The 19,941-nt window shown below is 53.7% G+C and overlaps 1 protein-coding gene across 3 annotated transcripts in view; it reads right to left on the bottom strand.

Annotated features, from left to right (window-relative positions):
* The window catches only part of LOC115653541 (receptor-type tyrosine-protein phosphatase U-like), a 114,939-nt gene that overhangs the window by 29,564 nt on the left and 65,434 nt on the right, over positions 1 to 19,941 (bottom strand). The window contains exons 10-18 of one of the 3 annotated variants that reach the window (XM_030566932.1): positions 18,720 to 19,037; positions 17,947 to 18,044; positions 12,146 to 12,338; positions 10,723 to 10,834; positions 9,593 to 9,848; positions 7,112 to 7,151; positions 6,044 to 6,149; positions 1,412 to 1,479; positions 793 to 941 (exon numbers count right to left, since the gene is read on the bottom strand). In XM_030566932.1, coding sequence (XP_030422792.1) covers positions 793 to 941; positions 1,412 to 1,479; positions 6,044 to 6,149; positions 7,112 to 7,151; positions 9,593 to 9,848; positions 10,723 to 10,834; positions 12,146 to 12,338; positions 17,947 to 18,044; positions 18,720 to 19,037 — 1,340 coding nt within the window. Of the gene's footprint in view, positions 1 to 792; positions 945 to 1,409; positions 1,480 to 6,043; positions 6,150 to 7,111; positions 7,152 to 9,592; positions 9,849 to 10,722; positions 10,835 to 12,145; positions 12,339 to 17,946; positions 18,045 to 18,719; positions 19,038 to 19,941 lie in introns of those variants that run through there. The other 2 variants (XM_030566934.1, XM_030566935.1) reach the window with 2 other exon arrangements.

The following is a 19,941-nucleotide window of genomic DNA, read 5'->3' as shown; positions in this document are numbered from 1 at the left end:
GTCCCATAGCCTCTCTGTGCCTCAGTTTCTGCAGGGGAAGAGAAGAAGGGACTTAGGTAAGAGATGCCCAGTTGCCAGCCCTATCAGCACAGGGGCCAGCCTGAGGGAACCACACCCGCCAGGGCACTGGGGCCAGAGCATGACACAGGCGGCCAGCACAGCTCAGCTAGCATGGCTGGTAGAGGCTTGTCTACACGGCGGAGTCATTCCAGAATAGGGTCAAGCGCTATAGCTGTATAGCTCCAGCTAGTCTGGAACAGCGCCCCATGTTGCTGGGACATGTGTATATATATATCCATTAATGTGTTATAGTCTATTAAGGCCCAGCGTAAATGAAGTATGCTCAACATAAGTACATGCATTACGTGTTAACAACAAAAACAAAAACTAATGACATCACAAAGTAAATTGTAAATGAAGGCTTCACACATTGGCAATTTAAAGTCGTTTATTAATCCAAAACCCAGTTTAAATACAGTGCAGTACTTGTGAACTCCCCGCACCTTGTAATTAAAATAAACCTCAACTAACCATCGGAACTTTAACTACGAACTCGGGGGTAGAATGCTTGGGGTATAAATGTAAAGTATGGAAGGTTTATTTTGTAAGCAATAAAAAGTACGTAAAGTATTATATACCAGCACTGCCTGCTCCCCGTCCCGTAAACAGGCCCCCGCTGCAGGTCTAACACAGTGGCCACTCTGGAATCAGAGCATTTCCCCATGTAGACGTGCCGTACAGCTCTGCTGCAGCATAGTGAGACTGGAATGTGCAGTGAGTTCTGGCACCGACCTGGTACTCCGCATTGCGCCCCGCTGGGGGCCGTTCGGGATTTGCGTCGTCCTCTGCTCCCTCCTCCTCCTCCATTTCCGCTCTCTTAAACCGCTTCAGAGACTCCAGCAGTTCAGCCACCGGGATCTCCGTGCGCAGCCTGCTTGCACCTGCTGGGATCCGGAAAGCAGGGGTTAGCCCGTCCCTGGGGCCTGGCTGCAAGGCGCTGGAGCTCTGCCATTCAGACTGGGCTGGCGTCACCAACCCTGACGGCCAGGGCCCCCAGTCCCTGTGAGGGTGTCACTCCCCGCCAGCCAGGGCCCCCCAATCCCTGGGAGGGTGTCAGCACCCCCCGCCAGCCAGGGCCCCCCAATCCCTGGGAGGCTGTCAGCACCCCCGGCCAGCCAGGGCCCCCTGTCCCTGTGCAGGTGTGCCTCCCCCCACTGACCAGTGCAGGCCCTGGTCCCAGGGAGGGCAGGACCATTCCCTTCCAGCCAGGGCCCCCCAGCCTCTGTAAGAGCATCACCCTCCCCCACCAGCCAGTCCCCAGTCCCAGGGAAGGCATTAGCAGCCCTCGGACTGTGCACTGAGATGCCAGCACATCCAGACAGGGCCAGGATTGGCCTCGCTCCACCCACACCTCCTCGGTTCCTCTTCAGGGGGATTGTCCCATTGCTCTTGTGGTCATTTGCGTCGTTCGGCTTCTTCCTGCAGATTAGCAAGGTGAGACCCAGGATGAGCGGCGGAGAGCATGTCCCCCGACGCCCCGGGAATGCCCCCAGCTGGCCGTGGCTTCTCCTGGGGCTTGCAGGCCAAAGGCAGCCCATGTAACAGCCCTGATGTCAATGGCTTTGAACAGCCTGGCCCGTCCAGGGAGAGACACCTCAGCCCCCAGCATGCAGCGCTCTGCCTTGCTCAGAGCCTGGCCCCCAGTGCCCAAGCCTCACCCCCAGTGTTGTGTATCTGGTTGTCGTGGTAATAGAATCTTGTGTTGCTCTGGCAACTGAGTTAGATTATTAGGGGATAGCCCAGCCAGTTTGTCTGGCTGTTGGTTAGTTCTGTGTGTAGCAAGAAATGGCTGCTCCAAGGTTTACAGCTCTCTGTCTCCAGTGATTTCTTCCTAAAACTGCTGCCCCCAAGGATATAACAACGTGGTGACGAGGGTGGGGTATCAGCTTGTGCCAGGCAGAGGGGTATCTCTGACGCTGGCAGTAATGGAGGAGAAAAGTCAGGAACAGGTGACTCTCGATTCGGTGTCTCGCTGGAGGTGGTGAAGTCAGGCAACTCAGATGAAGATGTGTCCTGAGGACTGGTATGACCTGGCAGCAGCTGACCTACATGTTGCCGCCAGGTGAGATCCTCTGCAGTCCGGACTGTGTAGGAAACAGGTCCTGTTTGAGCGATGACAGTGGCAGGGATCTATTTAGCTCCAGAAGTATAATTCCGAGCCAAAACTGGGTGTCCCAGCCTAAAGGTTCGGTCTTTTGCTCTGGGTGCACGCCTGGGTGCACGATTTGATATTGCTGCTGACGTTGCACAGTTTGTCAGGGTTCAGAAGGTTTCAGCAGATCAAAGCAAGTGCGCAGCTGTCGTCCCATCATTAGAAAGGCCGGGGATGCCTGGGTGGTAGCATGAGGTGTGTTTCTGTAGGATAATAAGAAGGTGTCCAGACGCTTTTGAATGGATAATAGTCCCCTTGCCAATTTCAAAGCTTGTTTCATTGTCTGCACAAATCTTTCAGCTAATCCATTGGTAGATGGAGGATATGGTGCTGAAGTGATGTGGTGTATCCCATTTGCCTTCATAAAATTTTGAAACTCCTGAGAGATGAACTGCAGTCCGTTGTCGCTCACAAGTTGTTCTGGGAGACCAAAACGACTAAAGAGTCCCCATAGTTTTTGGACAGTACTCTCTGCAGTAGTGGACTGCATTATAGAGACTTCTGGCCATTCAGAATGGGCATCTACCACCACCAAGAACATGTTTCCTTCAAGGGGGCCAGCAAAGTCAAAGTGAATACGTTGCCATGGGTTTTCAGGCCAGTCCCATGGGTGTAGGGGTGCCCACTGGGGTGCATTCCTCACACCCTGACATGACATACAAGCTTTTGCCTTCTCTTCAATAGCACTGTCCAATCCAGGCCACCAAAAATAGCTTCATGCAATTTCCTTCATGCGCACTATTCCACAGTGACCGGAATGGAGCTGTTCTAACATCTGCGATCTCAGTGGTGGTGGAATAATGACACGTCTCCCCCACAACAAACAACCAGATTGGACCGATAACTCCGTCCTCCCAGACATGTAGGTAACAAGGTCGGGTCAGACCAGAGAGGTTTGTTGACATGTTGCATGGATCACCAGGTCCATAACTTAGGACAATACTGGGTCATCTCGAGTTGCCTTCTTTATCTGAGTAGCAGTGATGGGTGTATTCTCTACCTGTTCAAAGTAAAAGATTTCCTTCCGGGCAATATCTCAATGGTTAACTGGCAAAGACAGCCTTGAGAGACCATCCGCATTGCCATGCAGAGTGGATTTCCAATATTTGATTTCATGTGTGTGCACGGAAAGCAACAATGCCCACCGTTGCATATGACTAGCGGCTAGTGGAGGAATGCCTGTGTGGGGTACAAAAATTGAAGTCGGGGTCAATGGTTTGTGAGAAGAGTAAACTTCCATCCAAACAGGCACTGATGAAACTTCCGAATTCTGAAAACAATTCCTAATGCCTCACGTTCGATTTGGGCATATTTAGTTTCCACTTTGCTTAGAGTACGTGAAGCAAAAGCAATAGCTCTCTCTTCTCCCGAAGGTATAATGTGTGACACGACTGCTCCCACTCCATAAGGGGACGCATCGCAGGCCAACTGTAGAAGTAAGGATGGATCAAAGTGTGTCAGAACTTCAGAATTTAGCAATGCTTCCTTAGCTTTGTTAAATGCAACATCACAGGCTTCAGTCCACTTCCAGGCCTTGTTCTGCCCAAGGAGTTCGTGAAGTGGTTTTAGCAGCCTGTCCACTGAGCTCCACCTTAACACCAGTAGTACTCAACATGGGCACAGCTTCTCCCATGTATGTCTTCAGCACTGTTTTTGTTGCTTTAAGAGGAAGATGCTGTAGCTTTTTTTAAATACACAGTCTCGGAGACCAGTGAGACGGCTGCTCCGGTGTCCAGTTCCATGCGTATAGGTTTGCCGTCCAACAACGGGGTTACTCAGTATACATGTGAGCCCACAGCCAAAGACAAAACGTGGAATGGCTCTTCTTCTTGTGAGGAGGCATCTCCTTGGTCATCCTGGGTCTGCTCGAGGGTATGCAGATTTCCTTTTTTGGTTGGCCAGACCATAGGCTTCTTTTTCTTTTGTTTACAGGCACACTCAATGTGTCCCTTTTTGCCCCAGTGTTGACACACCAGGTCCTTACACCAGCATTCTGATGCAGGGTGACCCGGCTTACCACAACAGTAACATTCCTGATTCCCCACAGTTTTGTGGGTAGGTTCTTGTGACACCTTATGCACCCTAGGGGATGCACCAATGGATTGTGCTTCCTTTGTAGCCAGTTCCATGGAGACAGCAATATCAACAGCCTTCTGTAAGGTAAGCTGAGCCTCTGTCGATTGGCGCTTCCGTATAGCTTCACTGGGCAGGCCACACACTAACCTGTCACGCAGGGCATCATTTAACGTCTTAAATTCACAGTGTTCTGCAAGCTCTCTCAGAGTTGCTACAAATTGTACAACTGTTTCATCTTCTTTCTGGTCTTTTTTGTGGAGCCGATATCTTTCAGCAATTACCAGTGGTTCTGGAGAAAAATGGGACCCCAAGATTTCCACAATGTCACTGTAAGATTTAGTCTCTTGCTTAACAGGGTGTAGTAAGCTGCGTAGCAGGGAGCAGGTTTTAGCCTCTACAACACTTAAGAATATTGGCACCTTCTTGTCTTCTGTAATGTCATTTGCAATAACAAAAAGCTCCAAACGCTCTGTATACACAGGCCACTGCACTATAGTCTCCTCAAAAGGATCCAGCGGCCCTGTAAGTGTAGCCATGGTTTTAGCTTCAGTTTGCACAGTCAGAGCAAACAAGCCAGTTCTCACCCCCCTCCACCAGCAAACAGATTTGTTTGTTTGTTTTTGTACCTTAACTTCTACCTCCTTCTGCTGCTGGGACAGCACAGGGATCCCATCCTCGTCGCCACCTTGTTATACCCTTGGGGCAGCAGTTTAGGAAGAAATCACTGGAGACACAGAGCTGTAAACCTTGGAGCAGCTGTTTCTTGCCACACACAGAACTAACCAACAGCCACCCAAACAGGCTGGACTATCCCCTAATAATCCGACTCAGTTGCCATAGCAACACAAGATTCTATTACCATGACAACCAAATACACAACACCCAGGCCCGCGCTGTGCAGGGTATGGGACTAGGCCAGCTCCCCAGAGTTGCCTGGGCCTTCGGGTGGCTGTGGCTCTGCTGCCCAGGCAGGGGCGCGCTGGGCAGGCCAGGCCGCTGGGGAGCCGCGCCCAGGGAGGGGCTGTACTTTGTGAATTACAGTTGCTCTGGTGCTGCTGAAAGCAATCAGCTCGCAGCCCTGCAGCCCAACTGGCAGCCTTGTTCATGCCCAGCTCCGCAAAACACGTGGAAGAGCTGAGCCCCGGCATCCCTGGGCCTGGCAGTTCATAGCCCCGGCACCTCCGGGCCAGACAGGGCTGAGCCCCGGCACCTCCGGGTTTGCCCCATCAGTTATGAAACTAAAAAAAGTTGCTTGAGCCCTGGCACTGCTTTCATTACAAATTAAACTCTGGCCCTAGGAAGTGGGTTGCTGCCACCCCCACTGGGTTTCCCACGCCGTGGGGAGGTCACTGATGGGTCAGGGACACCGGGGACTCAGTCACTTCCGTCTGTGGCTGGCCTGGAGCTGGAGTTTATTCAATATCAGAGGCTCTGTCCCACTGCCCAGCCCGCAGTGCCAGGTGCTCTGTCCTCAGGCACATCAAGGCCTGTTATCAGGCCAACGACATGGGGCACCACCAGCAGGTGTGTCTGGCTCAGCCATGGGCTACGTGAAAAGAAACAGCCTGAGCCCGACACCCCTTAGCAGCTTTCCACCAAGCGACAGGGTCGAGGGACTCAGGGACACGCTACCCCAGGCGCTGCCCGTCACACCCCGTGGGATTCGCCACCTGGCATTACCAGCCATACAGCCAGAGGAGCCGAGCAGGAGCCGGTGCAGGACGGGACCCCTGGGGCCCACTAAGTCACACTGACCTGGCAAGCACGAACCACAGCAGCAGGGCCCCTGCGGCCAGCAGCACCAGCACCGGCACCGCCACAGCTAGCACCAGGCCCCCAGGTTGGGGAGTCTGGGCCTCTCCTGCAAGCAACAGAACCAGAACCAGTGGGCATGTGGCAGACTCCTGCCTAGTCACTGAGCCAGTCTGCATCTTGCAGGTCCCTGGAAGACCCACGGCATGCACAGTGCACCACTGCCATGGGCTTCAGCCAGGCACAGAGCGTAGCTAGGTGCCCAGGACAGACACTGGCTATGGCAGGGACCCCAAGTGTGACCCGTACGGCCACTCTCAGGCCTTTGAGACTGGGTCCATGTCATTTCACAGTGATGCCCAGAGGCCCCAGCCAGGCTCCGGGCCCCGCTACACTGGGTGCTGCATGCACACATGCAGGGAGGCAGCCCCTGCCCTGAAATGCTTGCACTGGAATAGACAAGGACGACGACAGGGAGAGGGAGAGAAGTGAAGTGATTTGCCCGAGGTCACACAGACGGTCCTTGGCAGAACTGGGCCTAAACCCAGCTCAATCTGGGTGCCGGTGCAGCCCCCATCTGCTGGACTGCCCAGCACCATGTGACTCAGCACCATGCAACCCAGCATGCAATGCGTCACCTTGGACCACATAGCCAGGCTGAAGCCAGTGCTGGGACGGGTGGTCTCTGTGGTATGACCATCAGACCAAGCCTGAGCACAGCATGCTGGGACTGCTGGTCCCTGCGGGCAGCAGCTCCCTGTTCGAGGCGAGGGGGGGCTGCAATCTGCCCCTTTGTGCCCAGCCAAGTGGCCCTCGGGTTCCAGGTGATTTCCACAGTACTGGGTGCCCAGGCTAAGTGCCATGATGGGGCTGGCTCTACCCACCCCTGGGGCGCTGACCTCGTCTGCCAGGTTCGGGGGTGGGCCGCCTGCCTCAGCATGGCAGAGCCCATTTGTCGGGGTCCAAGCTAGTTCTACTCTGCAGTAAAGGACAGTTCCCAATAAAAGGAAGGAGATGGAGGGGATTTCTCCCTGGCACTGGGTCAAAGCCAAGCCACAACAGGCTGCTTACCAACGGAGAAGTCATAGCGCACACAGCTGGATTTCTCCATCTATGGAAAAGACAGAGAGGGATGAGTCCGAAACAGACATTTCTATCAATGCCTTGCAATCCCTGAGATAAGGGCTCCAGGCACGGATCGCTGCGTGCTTCACAAACATCACTTCTACGGCTGTCAAGCCATTAATTGTGCTGTTAAACAATAACAGAATACCATTTATTTAAATATTTTTTGATGTTTTCTACATTTTCAAATACATTAATTTCAATTATAACACAGAATACAAAGCGCTCACTTTATATTTATTTATTTTTAGTACAAATAATTGCACATTAAAAAAATGGTATTTTTCAATTCACCTCATATAAGTACTGTAGAGCAATCTCTTTATCATGAAAGTTAAACTTACAAATGTAGAATTATGTACAAAAAACCTGCATTCAAAACCAAAACAAACAATGTAAAACTCTAGATCCTGCAAGTCTACTCAGACCTACTTCTTGTTCAGCCAATTGCTCAGACAAACAAGTTTGTTTACATTTACAGGAGATAACGCTGCCTGCTTCCTGTCCACAATGTCACCTGAAAGTGAGAACAGGCATTTGCATGGCATTGTTGCAGCTGGCATCGCAAGATATTTATGTGCCAGATGCGCTAAATAGTCATGTATCCCTTCAGCCACCATTCCAGAGGACATGAGTCATGCTGATGACAGGTTCTGCTTGATAACAATCCAAAGCAGTGCGGACTGACACATGTTCATTTTCATTATCTGAGTCAGATGCCACCAGCAGAAGGTTGATTTTCCTTTTTGGTGGTTCGGGTTCTGTAGTTTCCACGTCAGAGTGTTGCTTTTTTAAGACTTTGGGTCGAGTGCTGTAGCTATCTTTAGAAGTCTCACATTGGTACCTTCTTTGTGTTTTGTCAAATTTGCAGTGAAATTGTTCTTAAAACTGCATCCGATGAAGTGGGTATTCACCCACGAAAGCTCATGCTCCAATACATCTGTTAGTCTATAAGGTGCCACAGGACTCCTTGCTGCTTGTTCTTAAAATGAACAACATATGCTGGGCCATCATCCGAGACTGCTATAACATGAAATATATGGCAGAGTGCGGGAAAAAGAGCCGGAGACATACAATTCTCCCTCAAAGAGTTCAGTCACAAATGTAGTTAACGTATGTTTTTTTAAAACAAGCATCATCAGCAAGGAAGCATGTCTCCTGGAATGGTGGCCGAAGCATGCAGGGCATACAAGTGTTTAGCATGTCTGGCAAGTAAATATCTTGCAATGCCAGCTACAAAAGTGCCAAACGAATGCCTGTTCTCACGTTCAGGTGACATTATAAATAAGAAGCAGGCAGCATTATTTCCCATAAATATAAACAAACTTATTTGTCTTAGCAACTGGCTGAACAAGAAGTAGGACTGAGTGGACTTTCTGGTTCTAAAATTTTACATTGTTTTTGAGTCCAGTTATGTAACAAAAAAAAAAAATCTACATTTGTAAGTTGCATTTTCATGATAAAGAGATTGCACTACGGTACTTATATGAGGTGAACTGAAAAATACTATTTCTTTTGTTTATCATTTTTACAGTGCAAATATTTCTAATAAAAAACAACAATATAAAGTGATCACTGTACATTTTGTATTCTGTGTTGTAATTGAAATCAATATTTGAAAATGTAGAAAAACATCCAAAACTATTTAATAACTTTCAATTAGTATTCTATTGTTTAACAGTGCGATTAAAACTGCAATTGTGATTAAATTTTTTAATCCTGATTAATTTTTTGAGTTAATCGTGTGAGTTAGTGGCGATTAATTGACAGCCTTAATCATCTCCCTGTAAGATATTGTCCTGACTTTACAGATGGGGAAACCAAGGCAGAGCTGGGCTCAGTGACTTTGCACCTGAATATTACCGGGATGGGTGCCCTAAAATCCTAAAGTTTAGCTTAAATTAGAGAAAATAAATTCTATTACTTCAGCTTTGCCCAGACCACACCAGCAAACCATCAGCATGGCCTGAAAGAGAACCCAGGAGTCCTGGCTGCCAGCCTCTTGCTCTAACCATTAGACCACACTCCCCGCACTGTCTCAGGCTGTGGATGGGCTCCCAAGGGCAAGTGATGAAAGCCCCATCTCAGGAGTTAGCTTTGGGCTGGACAAATCCTAACAAAAGGGCCCAGTGGAGCTTGGGGGATGGGCGAAGGATGGACCAGATGTGGCCAACAGGCCGTTCCCAGCCTCCACGGTGCAAAGGGGTGGGAGCAGTATCCCACCCACAGGGGCCATCCCGCCGCACTGCTTGGAGACGGGCATGGGGTGGGCAGCCAGGTCCTCCCCATGTCTGATACCCCAGCCCTTGGCTGCCACCTTCCAGCCTGCCCACTGCAGCATGGGCTGCCCTGAGCGAAGCGGCTCCTGGCCTGGGAGGAGACGAAGCCCAGGGGAGCGGTCAGCGTGCCAGGGGAATCGAGAGCTACCTGCTTCCAGCGGCTGACGACGCGGACGAAGGCCGTGTAGTTCCTGTGGGGACGGAGGGGAGCATTGTAGTACCCGTAGTGACGGGCCCCATTGCCCAGCACGAAGTCAGTTGGGCCTGTGAGGTTGTGCGCGGGGAGCACGGCAGCCAGGTACACGTCGCGTTCCAGGCTGGAGTTGAATGGCTGCAGACCTGGTGAGCGGCAGGTGTCTGCTTCGCTGCCATTCTGCATCGCAGATACAATGATCTGATACTCCCTGCAAGAGAGGGGTTAGCTAGACGGGGGACGAGGGGAGATGGGGGAATTGAATGGGGCAGGGGAATGGGGTTAGCCAGATGGGAGCTGAGGGAGAACTGAACAGGGCAGGGGAGGAGTTAGCTGGATGGGGGCCGAGGGGGAACTGAACGGGGCAGGGGAGGGGTTAGCCAGCTGGAGGCTGAGGGGGAACAGGGGAACTGATTGGGGCAGGGGAGGGGTAAGCCGGATGGGGGGTGATGCGGGAACTGAACAGGGCAGGGGAGGGGTTAGCCAGACGGGGGCTGATGTGTGACAGGGGAACTGAATGGGGCAGGGGAGGGGTTGGCCAGATGGGGGCTGGGGGTGAACAGCAGAACTGAACGGAACAGGAGAGGGGTTAGCCAGCTGGGGGGTGACAGGGGAAACGCAGCGTGATTGTCAGGGAAAATTCCTGGCACAGGCTGGGCCAAGCTGGGGAACCCTCTGGGAATGGGGAAGCCCATCGCTCGGTGTTATCACCAGACTGGACAAAGCCGTGGAGAACAAACCTCCCCAGCCCATCCCCCTACTGCTAGACACCTCACCCGCGGGGGCTGCTTGGAGTTTTGGTGAAAGCTCCATGGGGAAGGGGTCTGGGTGCCCTGTTCCCTCTGGGAAGTGCCCAGCACCCCTTTGGCTGCTATACTAATAATGACCGGCAGCACCTCCGGACACCTTCCAGCCACATGACCGCAGCCGTGGAAGCTGCGCCCAGGCCGGGGTGGGCTAAGCAAACCCCTGGGCATGGTGATGTGCTGTGCGTGGCTGAGGCCTCTGGCTGCAAGACGCCTCACTGATTCCAGGGGCTGTTTTCCTGCAAGTAGCAGCAATACTCCCTGCTGAGCTGCGCGTACCTGATGGGTCCATGGAGCTCAGGGAAGGGCTGCAGGGGGAGCAGAGCCGTCCCACTCGATGGGGAGATGCTATAGATGCTCAGGGCGGTGACGTTGGTGGGGATGTCTGGCTCTGCAGGGATTAACCAAAGGGCAACGCGTCAGCGGGCAGCATCGCACGCTGTCTGGGGAGACAGGAAGGGCCCATCTGACAGCCAGATACACAGAACTGCCCTGGAGCCAACGCCGGGTCTCAGTCTGCACTTGCCCATTTTGTTCCTGAGTCAGGTGCTGCCAGGCCTGGCTCAGGAACACTGCCAGGCTGTCTGGGCATAAACCCCCCTGCTCCTGCCGTGCTGAGCCTGGCCTGGGGTGGAGGGAGTGCACAGCATGGAGGTGAGCGCCAAGCCGCACCCGGCTGAGCTGGGCATGCTGAGCCCGTGCTCTCCTGGGACACGGCACAGAGGGAAAGGAGAGGGGCCGGGAGCCAGGCCAGAGAGCTCTGGGAGTCGCTTTTGGACTGTGCCCTGGTCCTCAGCCCCCTCAGACTCATCCTAGAGCAGGGAGGTTGTAATGCTGCTGCCTCTAGTGGGAGAGCACTGAGAGTATCAGTTCAGGACAAATTGCTCAGAGCTGGGCAGTCACAGCCCCAGGCTGGGGTCCTGTATTACTAACACACACCAAACCAGCCAGACAGAGAGGACTTTGGTCTCACCCCACTGGCTAACCACGAGCAGGGCCGGCTCCAGGCCCCAGCACACCAAGCACGTCCTTGGGGCGGCATGCTGCGGGGGGTGCTCTGCCGGTTGCCGGGAGGGCGGCAGGCAGCTCCGGTGGACCTCCCGCAGGCATCCCTGTGGAGGGTCTGCTGGTCCCATGGCTCCGGTGGAGCATCCACAGGCACGCCTGTGGGAGGTCCACCAGAGCCACGGGACCGGCGAGCGGCAGAGCACCCCCCACGGCGTGCCGCCGTGCTTGGGGCGGCAAAATGGCTATAGCCGGTCCTGACCACGAGTCACACAAGCAATTCCCATAGACACTCCAGAAGCAAGAAGCAGGACTGAAGACAAGATGGAGGAGATGCAGCTGCCTTTTATAGCCTCTTGCCATGTGGCTTGTGCTTCCTTTGTTCTAACCACAAACTATCCAGCACATAGCTTGGAAAAACCTCAGAGTTCTGTCCATAGGCCTGTCCCTGCCTTGCTGAGTCACCAGGTGTATCTGCCTTCTCTCAATAGGTCAGTTGCATTAGCTGATGATCCTTAATGGGCCATCAAGCAGGCCAGGCAGAGCTGATGCCAAATTGTCTGGTGTGTCACCCAGAAGCACAGCACAAGTGTGAAACACAGACAGGATAGAGCCAATACTTATAACTTCAAATACAAAAATGATACATGCACACAGACAGAACAGTTTATGTCAATAACATCTCAGAGGCCCTTACCAGAGATGTCAGTTTCAAAGTCCCAGTGCGAAGCCTGTCCAAGGCCGGCAGCCGTGAGGCCCTGGATTGTCACTGTGTAGTTGGTCCCATGTCTCCAGGGATGCAGCAGGTACTTGGTGACCGACTGATTCACCCGCAGCGCCTTGACCTCGAGGAAATCGCTGTTGTACTCTCTCCAGGCCGTGATGTTCAGCTAGAGAAAGGAACAGGGCTCTGGAGAGGAGCGGTTCTTACCCCCAGCCCCGCCTGATACACAGGGCACAAGCCCCACGCTGCAGGGCATCATCTGAGCACCCCTGTGCCAGTAGGAACTTCACCCCCTACTCCCGCCCCTGCACAGCAGAGCTGCCCAGCCCAGCAGCACCGGGGAGTTTCTCCTTCCTCTGCGGCAGTCGACACGGCCACCTGGGCAGCAGGACAGGCACTGCTCAGGTAGGGTGAATGCCCAGGGCCGCTCCCCATCACAGGGGTCCCCCATTTGTCAGTGTCCCCAGGGGAAGTGCTGGGCTGGACCAGGCTCAATGTTACTCAGGAGCCGCTGGCCCGGAACCCTCCCGCACCGGCACTGGCTCTGTTCTGTTATCACTTTCGCTGTGTTTAGCTGGGCCCCTCCAGCACCCCAAGCCCAGCCCCCGAGGAGCCGACCACAGCAAAAATGTCTGTTAGTGCCTGTCACACAGTTTTAGCCCTGGTGTTGCTTAGAGCTACTGCTTCCAGCCATCAGGTAGCAAAGTCCATGAAAGTCAGTACGTACTGCTTTCCTCTGGGGGTCTTTTTTGGGAAAGGACCCAGAATATCCACAGCTACTCGCTGAAATGGGACCTCAATTATGGGGAGTGGCTGGAGAGGGGCCTTGACCTGGTCTTGGGGCTTTCCCACTCTTTGGCATACCTCACAAGACCGGACATACTTGGCAACGTCCTTGCCCATCCCCTCCCAGTGGAAGGACTTCCCCAACCTGTCTTTGGTTCTGTTCACCCCAGCATGGCCACTGGGATGATCAAGAGCTAAGCTTAAGAGCTTCTCCCGGTACTTAGTTGGAACCACCAACTGTTTTTGCAGATGCCAGTCTTCCTGATGTCCACCAGAAAGAGTCTCCTTGTATAAAAGTCCTTGTTCTATAACAAACCGGGATCAGTTAGAAGAGCTGAGAGGCGGTGGGGTGCTCCATGCCACCGCCCAAGCTTTCTGAAGGCTGTCATCTGCTTCCTGCTCAGTCTGGAACTGTTCCCTTGAGGCTGGAGACACCAGTTCCTCCTTAGACTGGGGACTTGGGCTTGGTCCCTCTGGAAGCGATGTAGGTGATGGGATTGTTTTTGTTGCTGGTGAACCGCTCTCCGCTGGTGCACCAGGGGGTATTTCAGGCTCTGGCTGAGCCTCTTGGGTGTGGTTGTCTGCTGCTTCTGCCAGTTCAGGCTCGCTGGTGCCCTCTGACGTTGGGGTTGAAGATGGATTTGCAAGCACTGTCGTCAGTGCTGGCAACGGTTCTGGTGCTGGCTGCTTTTCCAGTTCCAGGTCTGGGACTGGATGCACTGTGGCTGTTGCAGTCGTTGGCAGGGGATCTGGGTCCACTACCTCTGTCTGGGTCTCTGGTAACACAGACGGGGCCTTTATGGACGGTTCAGGACAAGGGATGGGTCTGGAAGCTTGCCTGGCTTGGCTGCGTGTACCATTCGCACCCTCTTGGCCCGCTTTACCTGGTTGGCCAAGTCTTCCCCCCAGTAGCATGGGGATGGAATAATTGTCATAGACTGCAAAAGTCCACATTCCTGACCAGCCTTTGTACTGGACAGGCAGTTCAGCTGTAGGCAAGTCTACAGCTTTTGACATGAAGGGGTAAATTGTCACTTGGGCTTTTGGGTTGATGAATTTGGGGTCCACTAAGGATTGGTGGGTAGCTGACACTTATGCCCCCGGGTCTCTCCACGCGATAACCTTCTTTCCGCCCACTCTCAAAATTTCCCTTTGCTCCGAGGGTATTTGAGAGCCATCTGGGCCTGAGGATCTTTGGTGTGATGGTGGTGTAATGAACTGCACTCGGTTGGGGTTCTTGGGGCAGTTGGCGTTTATATGTCCCAGTTCATTACATTTAAAGCATCGCCCCAATGACTGGTCACTGGGCCGAGGTGGGTTACTGGAGACTGGTGAGGTGGGAGAATAGGGAGTCTGGGGCTTTCCTTGGGTTGTAAGTGGGGTCTTGGGTTGCCCTTGGTGATAGGGTTTATTGTCGGTGTGCCCCCTGTGGTATTCGCTACCCTTGACAGTAGCTTTTTTCTTTTCTGCCACTTCCACCCATCTGGCTCCAATCTCCCCCGCCTCGGTTACAGTTTTGGGCTTCCCATCTAGGATGTACCTTTCTATTTCCCCAGGAACACCCTCTAAGAACTGCTCCATTTGCATCAGAAGGGACAGCTCTTCTAGAGTTTTAACCTTTGTTCCTGATGTCCAGGCATCCCAATTCTTTCCAATGTGGTGGGCATGTCGGGAACTGTCACATCTGGTTTCCACCTTAGGGCTCTGAACCGCCGACGGGCATGCTCAGGTGTTAGTCCCATTCTGATCCTGGCCTTGGTTTGAAAAAGTTTATAATCGTTCATGTGTTCCTTAGGCATTTCAGCCGCCACCTCTGCTAAGGGTCCACTGAGCTGTGGCCTCAGTTCTATCAGGTACTGGTCTTCAGAGATGCTGTACCCAAAGCAGGCCCTTTCAAAATTTTCTAAGAAGGCCTTAGTGTCATCACCTGCCTTGTAGGTGGGAAATTTCTTGGGATGGGGAACAATAACTGGAGAAGGGTTGTTAGAATTGGCTGGAACATCTGGCTTATTCTTTGCTAAGTCCAGTTCATGCTTTCTCGCTCTTTCCCTCTCTTCCATCTCTTTTTGTTGCCTTTCCAAGTCTCTTTTGTGGGCCGCCTCTTTGGCTTCTTGTTCTCTTTTGTGGGCCGCCTCTTTGGCGTGTTCTTCTCTTTCTCTTATCTCCATCTCCTTTTCTCTCATTTCTATTTTTTTTTGTTTTCTTTCCATGGCTTTGTTGTGGGCAGTGTCTTTGGCTTGTTCTTCTGCATCCTGTCTTGCCCGTTCCTTGGAACTCATTTTTCCTGCTTTCTTGTGCTGGGTGTGCCCGCTGCTGCTCAGTGCCTGGAATGTTTCAGCTTTGGCTGCGCCCTCAGGGTTGCTTGGCAACAGAGTCTCTCTAACACTTCCTAGCTAGTTTTGCCCGTAGAGTTAGAAAGAAAAAAGAACATTCATTTGCAAATGTATTTTGCTGGTGTTTGCTGACTCACAGCTGGAGTCCCTTTGCCTAACAAAGATCCTTGTTAAACCCTAATGCCTCTGCCTTCAGGCTGTCTTTCTGTACAACCAGAAAGGAGAAAAGGAAAAAAAAATTTTCTGGCTGTAGTTTTAACCCCCCCACCCCCTTGCCTGCTTACAAACAGCTAGCAGAGAGAAAAGAAAAAAAATCTTACTGGCTTTTGCTTTTAAACTCACTGACTTATCCCACCTTTGCCACCATGTCAAGGTATGATTCCCCACTCTGAACCTTAGCGTCCAAAAGATGGGGTACCTGCATGAACCCCTCTAAGCTTAGAAATGATAGAGCTGCCACCACCCAAAAATATAGTGTTCGGGACACTTTCTGGCCCCCAAACCCTTCCCTGGGGACCCCAAGGCCCAAAACTCCTTGGGTCTCACAACAAAGGGAAATAAACCATTCCCCCCCTCGTTTCTTCCTCCCAGAGTCTCCCCTCCCTGGGTTACACTGGGAGAACCCTGTGATTCAAACTCCTTGAATCTTAAAACAGAGAGGAAATTCACCTTCCCCCCCTTCTCTCCCCCTCCCAGACTCTCCCTGAGAGACAGTGATCCTAACACAGAGAGAAATCAGGCTTTTCCTCCCCCCTTCTCTCCTTTCTCCCACCAATTCCCTGGTGAGTGCAGATCCCCTCCCCTTGGGTCTTACACAAGAATAAAAAAATCAATCAGGTTCTTAAAAAGAAAAGCTTTTAATAAAAGAAAGAAAAAAGTAAAAATTATCTCTGTAAAATCAAGATGGAAAATGTTACAGGGTCTTTCAGCTTATAGACACCAGAGAGAATCCTCCCCCCAGCACAAATACAAGCTGCAGCAAACAGAGATACAATCCTTCTAGCAAAATACACATTTGCAAATAAAGAAAACAATCAAAAGACTAAACCACCTTTCTAACTGGTACTTACTAAATTGAACAGAAGAGGCTGTTTCAGAAGATTGGAGAAATCTGCTTACATGTCTGGCTTCTCTTAAACCCAAGAGAGAACAAAGAAAAACCCAAAAAGCACAAACAAAGGCTTCTCTTCACCAAGATTTGAAAGTATCTTGTCTCCTGATTGGTCCTCTGGTCAGGTGTTCCAGGTTTCCTGAGCTAGTTAACCCTTTACAGGTAAAACAGACATTAACCCTTAAACATCTGTTTATGACAGGGGCCGAGTGCAAAGAGAGTGCTGCAGAACAGGTGCTTGTCTTTCAGCTCAGAATACAGTTCCCGACACAGGTCCCGAGCTCGCCCTGCCAGCCAGCGGCACGTAACGAAACACCCATAGCCCGGCCTGGCTGTATCCAGCCCTGGGAAGAAAGGACCCCGGGACTGCTGTGGACCGGAGGTGAGAGGGGATTCCAGAGCCAGAGGGCCCTTCCAGAGAACTTCCTGCCAGCGCTGCCTGCTGTTACACCAGGGGCTCAAGCTCGGCCGGTCAGCGGAGATGAAAACACAGAGCCGAGGGTCACCTGCAGGCTGCCTGCTCCCTCGCCCCCACCAGCCTCCTGGGGCAGCAGGGAGGCAGGCAGGGAACCCCAACCAAGTGCCCTTGGGCTACAGCCATTTACCCTTTGGGAACTCCCATCAGGGAACGCTGAGCCAGCCCAGCAGCCCCCAGTGGCCAGCGGCAGAGGAGGCAGCCAGACATCGAGGGGTACCCGCATTGCCCCGGACGTTCCCATTGCTACGAGACCTCAGTCACCACAACAAGGGCAGGCTCTGCTCCGAACACTGGCCTGGACCCAGGTCAATGAGCATCAGGAGATCTGAGTGGCCTCCCTCAGCTCCACCAGACCCCTCTCCCCCACCAGCTGGAGCGGCTGGGCCCCACACAGAATTTACACCATGTGAGCTAGGGTGGACCACAGGAGCAGTGAGTTCCAGAGCCAAGGACCCCTTACGGAGAATGCCCTGGCCCCATCCCCCTCAGAGAGTGCCTATTCCAGCATCTCAGCTGAGCTTATCCACCTCAGGATCAGCTGGGAGAGGAGGACCCTTGGCAGGGACCAAGGCCTAACCCAGACAGGGATTACAGGTGAAAAGCAACTCCCTGGATCACAGCAAAGACTAATAGGTGAGAGCCCGCAGCACAGGGGCATGGAGCCGAATGCTGCACCAGGCAGGAGCCGGGTCAGAGCCAGCAGCACAGGGGCATGGAGCTGCAGGCTGTACCAGGCAGGAGCCGGGTGAGAGCCTGCAGCACAGGGGCATGCAGCAAGATGTATGCCATGCTGGAGACAGGAGGGATTGGGTAGTTTTAAACTCCCAACTGGCCATAAAGAGGGAAAGCTCAGGGAGGGCCAGGGGGGAGCTGGAGAGTGGGGGCGAGGTGCCCCTCGCTCTGGGACAGGGATCAGTGCTCCGGGAGGGGCAGCAGTGATGGTTAATGACACTTGGATGATGCCCCCTGATGCTCCCTCCCTCTCTCGCTGTCCCTGCCCACTCAGACCCTGCTCTGGGCTAAAACGCCCTCCAGAGGCTGCCCAGCGAGTCACTTGCCCCAGTACCTGATACCCGATGATCGCCCCTTTGCAGGGCAGCAGCTGCTTCCACTTGAGTGTTTTGGTGCTGAGATCCAGCGGCTCAATCTCGGGTTTGTCTGGGGCTGAAAGCGAAGGAATCCCAGGTCACTGACCAGGCCTGAGGCCCCCGTGTGCAGAGCACTCCCAGCACAGGAATCAGCGCTCCCAGCACAGGAATCAGCGCTCTGGGCGGTCCCTGCAGCAGGAGGGCGAGGAGTAGGCCCTGCCACCTCTCTTGGGCGGTGCTGCCTGGCTGGGCACGAGGAGCTGGCAGCATCCTGCGGCTCCTCCCGCGCAGCCCCTGGCATCAGAGACACAGACTCCTGTCCCTGCTCCAGCTGCACGAGGGGCTCAGACACCACAGTGGGGGGCTGGGTACCGGGGCTGGACTGGATGGACGGATTGCTGGGAAAGTGGGCAGCCGACCAGCTGGGCTAGGACAGCTAGTGGGTCCTCTGCCAACCCCCACTCCTGGGCCTTCAGAGCCCCAAACTCCCTGAGGGATCCACCCCCTGAGCCTCAAGTTCCAGGCTGACCCCACAGGCCTGTCTGGGGAGATGGGGAAGGAGACAGGGTTGGGGGACTCTGTTTGCTCTGGGGAGCCCCCTACCCCCAGGCAGGACCCCGATCACCCGCTAAACCTGCTCAGTTGCTCGGACAGGCAGGTGGAGTTGCAGAGCAACAGGGGCCCATCTGCCCCCATGGTCAGCACCAAGCCCAAGATTCACAGCCATAGGATGACTCCCCTGCTCCCCTACCTGTTTCACTCGTGGTGACCCGCTGTCTATAAAGGACAGTGCTGGGTGGTCTGGTCGCTGGGTAGCCCCCAAAGATAGTGACTCTGTAGGAGGTGAAGGGGTGCAGGGAGCTGCATGTTACTGTTCCATCCAGTCCCTGTAACAGCTGCTCTCTGGTTAGCCTTTGTCTCTGGCAGGGGCCTGACAGGGGTCCATCCAGCTGGCATTGGGCCCGTATCTTCCAGCTGCCCTGGCAGGATTTGGGGGGCTCACAAGTCCAGTGCAGTTTGATGGTGGTGGGCGAAATCTCCAGGGACCCAGGGATGATCCGGGGGGTCACTAGAAAATAAGCATCAGCATGAGGGTTACTTTCCTGCCCCTTCCAGACGCACAGAGCTCTGCAAAGGGGATCCAGTCACATCGCCCCTGCTTCCCACACACAGCGAGGTGAGGGGCCAAACCCACCAACCTCTGAGCTCCTCGGGTGGAAGGCACCGCACAGGGACACGGGATTACCATCAGCATCGCCTAACTGAGCCCAGGGGCGTTCTGATCCAAGCCTGATTTCCTCTTCTTCCAGGCAAACACACCTCCCCACCCCCCGTGCTCCCATGGGTACCTCTGTCGCTCGGCAGCCAAGCAGGACACGGCCCTTTGCGGGAGCTGGGAGCTGGAGCTCCCTGCCCCAGGAGACAGCGGGCTGCAGTGAGACAGGGACGCAGCCCATGGAGACTACAGGTGCCTTGCGACATGTGGTCCCGAGCGGCAGCAGAGCGCATGCTGGGATTGGAGTCTCCCTGGGCCGTGCTTCTCTGTTAATAATCAGGGCACATTTAATTCACACATTTTATTCTATTTCATCTCTATTTGCTGTGAATTAGGTGCAGGCCCTGGGCTTCCAGCCAGCCCCTCCATGCCCTGGCTGGGCCAGATCTGAGAGTGATGGAGGGGGTGCTGGCATGAAGGCCACAGAGGATGCCAACCACATGGCTCCCCTGCCACCCACACGACAGTAACATCCCTCGGGGCGCCAGTCACACAGTGAGAGGTGCCGAGTCTAAGCCCCATGTGTCCCACTAGGGACCCAATGGCTCCTCTCTGGGCTGCATGGGACCTGTTAGTGCAACTGACCCCAGGCGCTGGCCCCGGCTCTGGCTGGCCACACACAGGAGATTCCGTCCAGGGATCAAACTGGTTCAGCTCCAAGGGGTTGGAACTGCAGCTGGGAACTGGTGCAGGTGAG

Source organism: Gopherus evgoodei, chromosome 6 (genome assembly GCF_007399415.2).
Source record: "Gopherus evgoodei ecotype Sinaloan lineage chromosome 6, rGopEvg1_v1.p, whole genome shotgun sequence".
NCBI lineage: Eukaryota > Metazoa > Chordata > Testudines > Testudinidae > Gopherus > Gopherus evgoodei.
The sequence above is the reverse complement of the archived record's forward strand: the minus strand, read 5'-3'. Positions and strand labels throughout refer to the sequence as shown.